General features: G+C 65.0%; 2 protein-coding genes across 2 annotated transcripts; one reads left to right on the forward strand and one right to left on the reverse strand.

The window, feature by feature from the left end:
- Nucleotides 1-237: 237 nt before the first annotated feature.
- On the forward strand, nt 238-5267 carry DALRD3 (DALR anticodon binding domain containing 3). Its single transcript, XM_069028457.1, is given in 15 exon segments — nt 238-1251; nt 1254-1381; nt 1384-1590; nt 1718-2007; nt 2091-2362; nt 2591-2649; nt 2746-2868; nt 2993-3063; nt 3168-3226; nt 3540-3622; nt 3721-3844; nt 3933-3991; nt 4099-4212; nt 4435-4503; nt 4717-5267. Coding segments are annotated over 15 exon segments (1824 nt in total). The 5' UTR covers nt 238-1205; the 3' UTR covers nt 4837-5267.
- WDR6 (WD repeat domain 6) lies at nt 5136-10128 on the reverse strand. The gene is given in 7 exon segments (XM_069028452.1): nt 5136-6431; nt 6515-6633; nt 6822-6938; nt 7133-7228; nt 7511-9932; nt 10001-10100; nt 10102-10128. Coding segments are annotated over 7 exon segments (3354 nt in total). The 5' UTR covers nt 10111-10128; the 3' UTR covers nt 5136-5940.
- Nucleotides 10129-10187: the final 59 nt, after the last annotated feature.

Consider the following 10187-nt stretch of genomic DNA (forward strand, 5'->3'; position numbering starts at 1 on the left):
ACGTGTTCCCGCTCCTGCCCTGAGGCTGCAGATTCTCATGGGCTGTGGCCTGCAGCCCCGGGGCTCCAGAGCTGCCTGAGGAAGCCCAAAATGAGTTGCTGTGTTCCTGGAAGAGCCCACGAAGCAGGATCTGCCCTCGCCCTGCTCCCCCTCTTTCCCACATGCACACAAGCCCTGGAGGAACCGGTTTGGGCCCTTCAGGCAGAGCTCTTCCCCCCCCCCCCCCCCCCCGGCCTCACAGCGAGGGCAGGAAGGGCACGGTAGAGAGGGAGGTCCCTAGCTCCTCAGGATGTGTGCTGTGGTGGGGTTTGGTGCTTCCTGGATCCCTGCTCCCTGTCAAGCAGGCTTGGTGCCATGGGGCTGTGGGTGTGCTGGGCCCTTGCCCTGTCCCCAGTTCAGCAGTCCCCAGCATGCTTCTCAGGGAGCTGGCCAACAGCGTGAGCCCTCTGTCAGATCTGTGCTGGAACCATTGCTGTGGAGCAGCTCAGCTCTGCAGATGTAATCAAGACCACGTTGGCATGATCTAATCGCTTCCACTTCCTTCTTCCTGGGGCTGATAAGTGAGACACTGCTCATGTGCTGGACAGGAGCAGCCCACTGGGGCAGGCCTGGGGGGCATCGCAGGGCCTGCACCCACAGCTGCTCATCGCTGTGCCATGCAGAGCCCATGCTGGGAGCACACAGGTGCCGCTGGTGTTCTCAGCCATCATGTCACAGCCCAGCCAAGCCCTGGGGCTCATGCTGGACAGGCTGGACTGGCCAGCCAGGGTCTGCCAGTGACACCATGCCACAGCTAGGGTCTGCCTCACACCCTCCAGCCCATCTAAACCTCCCTTTCCACCACTGTTCAGGCTGCTGGACCTGCTCCCAGGGCCCCTCGTTGTTCCCAACAGCCCAGGGACAGTTGGGCCATGCTGTGGGCTGGGCCGTGCCCTCAGCTGGGCTACACTCCCTGCCCTGGGCAGCCCGTTCCTGCCCGGGCCTGTCCGAACCCGACATGGCCTCTGGCTCCTGCCCCCGCTCGGTTCTTGAGGGTTTTAGATCTGGGCACCCCAGTGTTGGAGAAGAGAGGACACCACTCCTAGGCCCCTCAGGGTGACACCATGGCCCTGCTGGGGTGAGGCTGAGCAGGACTGAGACCCTCCCGGGCCATTCGGGGTGCCTGGTTGCAGCCTCCGCCATGGTCCTGACCTGACGCACCCATCATGGCGGCGCCCGCCGCCCGCCACACCCACCATGGTGGCCCCGCGCCCGGTCCCCCAAGATGGCCGCTCTGCCCGGCCAACCCGCCCGCGACCAAGATGGCCGCCCGGGAGCGCCGCGCGCCGCGCCCAACATGGCGGCCACCTGCGGGAAGCGGGGGGGGCGAGGCGGGATGTCACTTCCGGTCGCGGTGGCGGAAGCGGCGTTTGGGCTCCCATGGAGATGGGCGAGGGCCGCCCGGGGGTGGCTGCGACGCTGCGGGCGCTGAACGGGGCGCTCGGGCGGCCCGCCGCACTCTGGGTGAAGGAGAGCGGCGCCCGCAACCTGCGCCACCGGGATTTCCTGGCGCCGCGGGCCGCGCTGAGCGCCGCCTTTCCCGGCGGGCAGGTAGGCCGCGGCGGCGCGGGCAGGCCTCGGTCGGGAGCGGGGATTTGCGGGAACTGTTTGATGGGGCCGGGGGTGGAACTGCCTTGTGCACGTGCAGCCCGGACCCTTCCTCGCACTCCGCCCGCAGGTGCCCCCCGAGGCCGTGTCGGCGGTGCCGTCGCTGCGGGGCCCAGCAGTGCTGCCGCTGCGGGTTTGCCGGCAGACGCCGGCGGGGTTGGCGGTGCAGGTGCGGCGCCCTGAGGCCTTCCAGCGCCTGCTGGGGCCGCTGCCCGGCCCGGCTCCCCCCGCGGCGGGGGCGCGGACGGGCTGCGTGGTGCTGCACTGCCCGGCCCTGCGCGGCGCCGCTGCCCTGCGGCCCCGCCACCTCCGCGCCGTCCTGCTGGCCGACCACCTGGCCCAGCTGCTGCGCGCCCAGGGGTGAGTGCCTCCGTCCCGTCCTCCTCCCGGCCCCGTGCCACAGCCTCCGCCGCTCCCACTGCCTGCCTCGCCCTCTCTCGCAGGGTCGGCGTCCGCCTGGTCCCCGCCCTCACCGAGGATAGGAGCTGGGACGTCCTGCGGCAGCTCCGCATCTGCTGGCCCTCCGGCTCCGGTGGCTCGTCCCTCACTGACGCCGTCTCGGCCTTGAAGGCAGCGCTAGGCCAGTGCCCCTGTGCCGCAGCCTGTGAGCAGGGGCCGGGCACAGCCGAGGGTGTCATCTTTAAGGTGCACCTGAAGAGCTTCGTGGAGCAGCAGGGCTTGGTGGGCTACGACCCCAATCTAGATGTGTTTCTCGGTGAGCCTCATGTGTACAACAGCCCAGGTGTGGCAGTGGGGGCTGAATGGCTGCAAATAGGCCTGTTTCCTTTCAGTTGTTTTTTAACAAAAATAAGGGGGGTTTGGACACAAATTGCTTTCCCCTCTTATTCCCCTTCAGTCTGGTTTGAGCCTGGGGCAGTCCCGATGGTGTGGGATGGCAGGGGCTGGAGAACCCCCTGTCCCACTGTGTCCCTCCTTCTTTCAGTGACGGAGGGGACACTGTGGTCCTTGGCTGAGCTGCAGGAAGCTGTTCTGCAGTGCCCAGTGAGTGACCCCTGGCACTGCCTGCCTCTCGCTTCCCAAATGTCCTTCCCTTCTGCCAGGCAATAGGATTGAGCTCCCTGTTGTGCTCTGCTGCAGGCCAAAGGCCAGAGCAGTTGCTGCAGCGTCATACATGTGGTGAACTGTGAGGAGGAATTCCAGCAGCAGCAGCTGGATGTGCTCTGGAGGGTTTTGGATCCGGGAGTCCACACAGCTTTGCAGGTGAGCAAGAGCAACCTCTGACCCTCCTCAGTGTTGCCCCCAGCATCCATCCTTGGTTCAGGACTAGGTTTAGAACAGGGCTGGATTTCACTCAGTTCCCAGCCTCAGCCTCTCTGTCTTTCAGAAACACCTTGTCTGTGGGCCTGTGAAGGTGACTAACCCCTCATCGCCCATTGGAGCAGACCAGTACTTCCAGTAAGTTAGTGTGCAAGGCACCTGCTGCTTTCTCTCCTGCCAAGGCTCCCTGTGGGCCAGCTTAGCCCACAGTGTATGGCTCTAAGTGTCTGTGTTTCTCCCAGGCTCCGAAAGCACCAGATGTATGAAGCTTCCGTGATAAAGTATGGGGAGCTTGCACAAGGTGAGAGTTTGCTGTGGGGCTCCATGGATGCTGCTCCATCCCACCTTCATTGCTCCCATGAGTCCACAGCCAGGGCGGGCTGCACCCCTGCAGGGTGCTCCTTCTCCCCTCCAGAACTGAGCCAGGTGCTGCCCTTGCTTTGGGAAGGCATCTGTATATCCAGGGCACTGGCACAAAGCAACTCCTTCTGATGGGTGGTGTGGTGGTCCTCACTACTACCTGGTCCTGGCACAGGTCTCCTGCCTGGGTGCTGGGGGTATCAGTACATGGGAATGGAGCAAGCTGTGCATGATGGCACCTATGTTCTCCACAGATGAGGCCTGGACAGAGGTGATTGATACCCTGACAGTGGCTGCCATCAGGTTTGAGATGCTGAGCACTGCTCATCGGAGTCAGGTAGGACAGTGGCTTGCATGGAGCCAGGGCTGGCAGGCTGTGGGTACAGAGTGAATCTGTGATGAGCAGCCTGGACTGTGGCTTCTCCCTGCCCTCAGATCACCCTGGACCTGGAGAACAACAGCATCTCCACAAAGGGAACGAAGAGCGGTGCCTTCGTGATGTACAACTGTGCCCGGCTGGCCACACTCTTCAACACCTTCCAGCGGGCTGTGGAGCGGGGTGAGCACCAGCCCCACCACTCTCCTCTGACAGCCACTCCTGGAGTCACAGGTGCTTCTTTGGGCACAACAGTCTCCCTGCTTTCCAGGCACATATCCACCTCTGCCACCAGTGTCTGAACTGAACTTCTCCTGCCTCCGAGAAGAGGTGAGTGCTGAGAGGAGGAATGGGGAGATCTGTGCACCCTTGTCTCTGGCGATGGATGCTACTGGCCCAGGAGAATCTGACACTTGAGACATGTAATCCCTTCACAGGGCGAATGGCTCCTGCTCTTCAACTATCTCCTGCCCTTCCCTGAAGTCCTGCAGCAGGCAGCACAGCTGCCCCCACCCTCCAAGGGGATCCGGATCACTGCCAACACAGAGACAGTAAGTGCCATGTGCCATCGCACCCATGGATACTGCTCCAGCAGTCCCAGCCCAGGGCAAAACTCCACGCCAGCAGGTGCTGCCCACTGGTGAGCAACACAGGGCAGATGCTGACAGAATAGATTGCAATGCCCCTGGGGCAGTTTCTGCTGTGCTTGGGGTGGATAAGGGCCCAAGAGCAGCCAGAATTCACTGTGCCATGGGAATGTCTTTGCCTTGCAGGTATGCAAGTTCCTGATCCAGCTCAGCATGGATTTCAGCTCCTACTACAACCGGGTGCACATCCTGGGGGTGAGTTGGATGTCCCAGCCTGCAGCATTGTGGCCCTGCAGTCCTTTTGGGGCTGCACTGCACTTGGGGGGCAGCCATGTGGGGAATGGTGACAGCAGTGTGATCTCCCCCTGCCCCAGCCTCCAAGGGTGCACAGGCAGCAATGCCTGCATGGCCAGCCTGTCGAGGGGCAGTTTGGCCACCAGCCTCAAGCTGCCACCCTTCTCCCTGCAGGAGCCGTTCCCTCACCTCTTTGACCAGATGTTTGCCCGCCTCCAGCTGCTGGGAGCAGTGAGGGATGTGTTCCACAGTGCGCTGGCAACTCTGCACCTCCCTCCTCTCAGCCAGATCTGAGCCACCCCTGAAGAGCTGTGCCATGGTGTGACAGTCACCTACACACCACATTTTGTGGGGGAGAATGGGGCACATTCTCCCGGCAGGGTGAGGGGCTGTGCCACTGGCAGGCATGGCCCATGGTGTTTGGGGATTGGTCTGTGCTCCCTGCAGCTGTGTCCAGTGTGGGACACGGATGCCCCTCCACATCCACACCAGCAGAAGGGAAAAGGGCTTGTGTGGCACCCCAGCAGCTGGGCTGGGAGTATGAGGGAGGTGGCACCAGGGACCAGTCATGACAAAGTCAGACAGACACCAACTTAACTTCCCTCAAAACTGTTTATTGGAGGGAGCTCCATGCTGGCAGGGAGCTCCTGAGGTTCCAGGCTCCCACTGGGCTCTGAGCCAGGCCCCAGTACTGGGGTCCAATACACTTCTTGCTGGACAAATGCTCTGTGTGTCTGACGTCAGGGTTCTTTGTCCTTCCTTCAGACTGACTGTCCTGGGTCCTTCTGCTGTGCAGGAACAACCCACGTGGCAGTTGTGGGCAGCCACCCCCTCACACCACAGGGTGCTGCTGTGAGGGTCAGCATCCTTGTGCATTTCAGCACCATCCTCAGCATTGGAGGGCCAGGACTATCACACAGGGCCCTGTCTGAGGGCACACAGGGCTGCAGCCCACCATTATGTCACACCAGTGCCTGGACCCTTCCTGGCCTCCTGCTGCTCTCAAGCTACCAGGGCCAGGCCATGGCCTCAGTGCCCTCCCATGCACAGCTCCTCTCTGAGACCAAGACCGGAAAGCCTAGGCATGAGTCCTTCACACCTTGGAGAGAAAGAGCTTCTCCTGGGCACGGGGGACTGACAACCCCACTTCTTTACTGCCTGGGGAGCCCCAGGCTTGTCCAGGCAGGATCACATCTGCCTTCTTCCCTGAGACCACCAGTTTTGAGCATGCCAGCCATGGCTGTGCTGCCCCTAAAGGAGCCAAACATGCCTGTCCTCTCAGGACAGGACACATCAGTGTGCAGGCTGAAGGCAGGGGCCGCAGTGATGGGCAGAGCCCAAGTGCAGGGTGCCCTCCCAATGCAGGAAGGGACCTCGATGTGTCACACACCTACCCCATTACTGGGGAGCCTCTTGTGGAGGAGGTTTGGAGGGGGCTGTGCCACACAGCATCTCCAGGCCCTGCCCACAGAGCACGCAGTAGTACCGCAGCTCACCCCCGGCCTCTACCACCTCCCAGCAGTCCAGCTCGGCCAGGTCAGGCACATGGAAGAAGGTGCTGCTGAGGGGGACCAGCTCACCCGGGAGCCGGTTCCACAGGGTCAGACGCTGGTCCACTGAGGCAGAGAGCAGCAGGTCTGGCCGCAGCACCCGGATCCCCGTCACGTGGGCAGCATGGGCACAGGGCCTAGACACCCGCTCCAGGACCTGCAGGCAGGTCCCTGCTGCAGCCTCACCCCTGCCCAGGGCCACCTCCAGCAGGCAGACATGGATGGAGCCATCATCGCTGCCACTGGCCACCAGGTACTGTCCCTCAGGTGTCTTGCGGATGTGGAGGCTGTTCACTCCGCAGCTGTGGGCCATGATGGTGACCAGCGGGGTGTCCAGGGCTGGGAAAACAGGCTCAGAGTTAGGAGAGCAACTCTCACCTTAGTCAGAGGGAGCAGAAGAGCTGCCCGGCAGCAGCACTCACCCAAGGGCTGCATCTCTCCCTCTGCTTGGTGCAGGGCATCCACTGCGTCCATGATGGGGCCAGTGATGTCCCAGAAGGCAACACTGCCATCAGTGGCTGCACTGCACAGGAGGTGCCTCCTAGAAGGGGGGTGTAGGGGGAGTCTCTGGCTGCAGCCCTGAGGGTCTCCACTGAGATCCATGGAAGTGGCAGAACAGCCCCCAGGGATTAACTTCTCCCTTCCCTCTACCTGCTGAGCTGCCGTCCCTGTGAGGACAGACATTTCTCCCCACAACCCAGCGGTTGCAGCCCAGCATTCTGGGCTCACCTCTCCCCTTCTGCCCATGTGTGCAGGAACGCCTCCACCTTCAGTACACAGCGCTGGTGGTGAAATGACTCTGCCACCAGCACCAACTTCCGAGCAGCCTCCAGCAGCCCAAAGATCCTGTAATGGAGCAGAGGGCAGTTGGCTGTGGGAGAATAGGAGCCCCTGACACCACTGTCCCATTTCCCACCACGAACTGTCCTATGCCCAGCTCAGAGCAGGTCATATCCATGGCAGCAGCCTCCTGTGCGGAGCCCACTCTGCTGCCACCACCAGCTCCATTCTCCCTGTCAGGCCCCACGATGGCTTCTCACCGGACTGATCCATCACTGCAGGCAGCAGCCAGGAACTTCCAGGGTGTTGGCAGCTGCTTGGTGCTGGTCCCAGGCACAACTGATAGGGACATGTACCTGCAGCAAAGACACAACACTCACCAACACCTCTGTGGCCCCATGGAGGGGGGTGGCCCAGGAGAGCAGCCCTGAGCCTTTCCCTAACACCAAAAGCCCCTTGAGGCCCACGGGACACTGTACACCAGGAATCATATGCGAAGCCACACTGGCCCTGTCTGCCTCTGCTGTGAGCCTGCAGCTGCACAGAGCAAGTATTCCAGTGGAGGCCCATGCAGTTCCCAACACCCTCCCACACTGTGATCACTACTAACCCTGCCTTGGGCAGTCCCTGAGCATCACCTTGTCTCTGGGTCCATCTTGACAAGCTTGTGCCTGTTCTTCTTCTGCTCCCAGTGCTTGTCCAGACGGTGGGAGGCCACATGGATGACCTGGCAGGCCACAGCACTCTTAGATACTGTGTCCCCAGTGCACAGCAGCTGGTAGCACTCAATCTGTGCCCGGCCACCTGCAGAGAAGAGCAGGGCAGACAAGCCCTCATCACCAAAACCCTCATCTCCAGGTCCCATGGCAAATGCCAATGCCCTCACACTGGAAATGTGGTCACTGAGGCGGGCGAGGGGCACAGCTGCCCGAGAGTTCTCACTGAGCGCCAGAACACAGGCTGTGGTGTCCTCACTGCCGGTGACAAACACGTTAAGGGAGGCATGGCCGGGCACTTCCATGGCCCCCAGGTGCCGCACACAGGTGATCTCCCGGCCGTGCAGGGATGCCAGCAGCACCTGCTGCTCGCAGGGCTCAGCCTCGCGGCGGTACAGCATCACATCCCCGGACTTGATAAAGGCGAACACCTCGGCCAAGGGGCTGCTGTAATAGCTCCAGGAGCGGTGCCCGCCTCCACAGGGGATGCAGTGGAGATTCTCGCCCGTTCTGCTGCTCCACACAACGAAGTTGTCAGCGTGAAAGCCCAGCACAAGCAGGTCCCCATCTGAGGTGAAGCGCAGCTCCTCAATCCACTGCAGCCCTTTGCAGGGCCTGTGCTTCTGCAGGACCTCCAACTGCTGGTCCTGCAGGCGGAGCTGGCGGTAGACACCATCCCGGCCAGTGCTGTAAATGTAGCCCCTGTGGATGGTCACCGAGGTAACTCCTGTCTTCCCGTGGAGTCCGAAGAGCACTGACAGTGGGGACTCAAGAGGAAGAGCCCCTTTGTGCAACAAGCAAGAGGGCTCCAACTCGCTGCTGGAGTCCTCAGCAACCGGGTCAGTGCCACCATTGGCAATGCTGGTGCTTTCTGCAGCTGACCCCGAGGAGCTGCTGCAGGAGAAGAGGAGGAGGGAGCCCCGGCGGTCCCCGCAGACAAGGAGCCCTTCCTGGGGCAGGAAGGCGGCGCAGGTGTGCCAGCGCTGCTTGCAGGGGGGCAGCAGATACCGACCCATGAGCCGCACCCAGGGTGCCTGCCCGGGGCGGTGGGTGACGTCCAGCCAGAGCATCTCCCCGTCGGGCCCGGAGGCCAGAAGGGCAGCAGCGGTGGCGGGGGGCAACCCGGAGCGGGGGGCCCAGCTCAGCCCGTGCACGGCCCCCTCGAACAGCCTGTGCTTGGCGGCGGCCCCGGGCCGGCTCAAGGCGAAAAGGAGGAGGCGCCCGTCGCCGCCGGCCACGGCGCAGAGAGTCTCGTCCCGTCCGTGCAGCGGGGCAGCCGCCAGCACGGCGCGGGGCCCGCTGGCGGTGGGGTGCAGCACCGGTTCCCACCGCCCCTGAGCCGCCTCGAACGTCGCCAGCCCACCCGTCTCGCCCAGCGCCAGCACCCGCCGCGGCCCTACCAGCAGCACGGCCCGCGGGCGCTCCGGGGCCCCCAGCGCCGCAACCGCCGGGAACCCCTCCGGGGCCGCCCGCCGGGGCCGCCAGAGCCGGACGCCGCCGTCGTCGCCGCCCGTGGCCAGGCGGCCGCCGGCGGGGCGCAGGGCCAAGGCGCGCAGGGCCCCTCGGTGCCCGCGCCGCGCCCGCCGCACGCCGCCGCCGCCACCCCACTCCAGGCAGGCGCCGTCCTCCCCGGCGCTGACCGGGAGCGGCCCCCGCAGCACCACGGCGGCCACTCGCGCCCCGTGCCCGTAGCACACCAGCAGGCAGGCGCTGGCCCCGTCTCCCTCCCCGCCGCCCAACTCGCCCACGGCCCAGAGCCGCACGCTGCGGTCTTCGGAGGCGGAGGCGAGCAGCCCCCGCGACGCCGCGTAGCACAGCGCTAGCACCGCGCCCCGGTGTCCGCGCAGCTGCCGCTGCGGGGCCGCCGCCGCCGCCGCCCGCCACACCACCACGGTCCCCGTCGCCGTGCCGGCCGCCAGCGCCAGCCGCTCCCAACCTACCCCCGCCAGCACGGCGCAGCGCAGCGCCCCGGCCCCGCCACAGCTCGCCCGCCGCAGCCAGCGCCCACCGCCCCGCCACTCATAGAGCGCCACGGTCCCACCGCCCAGCGCCAGCGCCAGCCGCCCGCCCGCCACCCACCGCACCTCCCACACCCGCGCCCCGAGCTCTCGCGCGGCCCCGCCGCCGCACGCCGCCAGCCGTGGCCCGCCGCCCGCTCCGTGGCGCCGCACCGCCAGCACTGCCAGCCAGCGCCCACCGAAGACCGCTACTCGCGCCGCCGGCCCAGGCCCCGGCTCGGCCCGCAGCCCCTGCACGCTGGCCTCACGCAGCACGCTCCGCCGGCCCGCCGCCTCCGCTGGCCCGCTGCCGCTCAGTCGAAACGCCACCACCTCCGGGCCCATACCTGTGGGACACCGCGTCAGCCGCCGCCGCTGGTCCCGCCGGCCGCCCCGTCCCGGTCCCACCGCTCACCCGCCAGCAGCACGTCCCCCGCGAACTCCAGCGCTGTCACCGGCGCCACCAGCGCTACCGACTCCATCTTGGCGGCAGCAGCCCCGCCACCGCTCCCCCCCAGCGTTCATTGGCCGAATCCCACGCGCCACCGCCCAGCCCGCTGCCCCTTGGCCGGCCCCGCCCCCAGAGCGCGCGGAGGCGACGC

This window comes from Aphelocoma coerulescens, chromosome 12, assembly GCF_041296385.1.
Source record: "Aphelocoma coerulescens isolate FSJ_1873_10779 chromosome 12, UR_Acoe_1.0, whole genome shotgun sequence".
In the NCBI taxonomy this organism is placed as follows: Eukaryota; Metazoa; Chordata; class Aves; order Passeriformes; family Corvidae; genus Aphelocoma; species Aphelocoma coerulescens.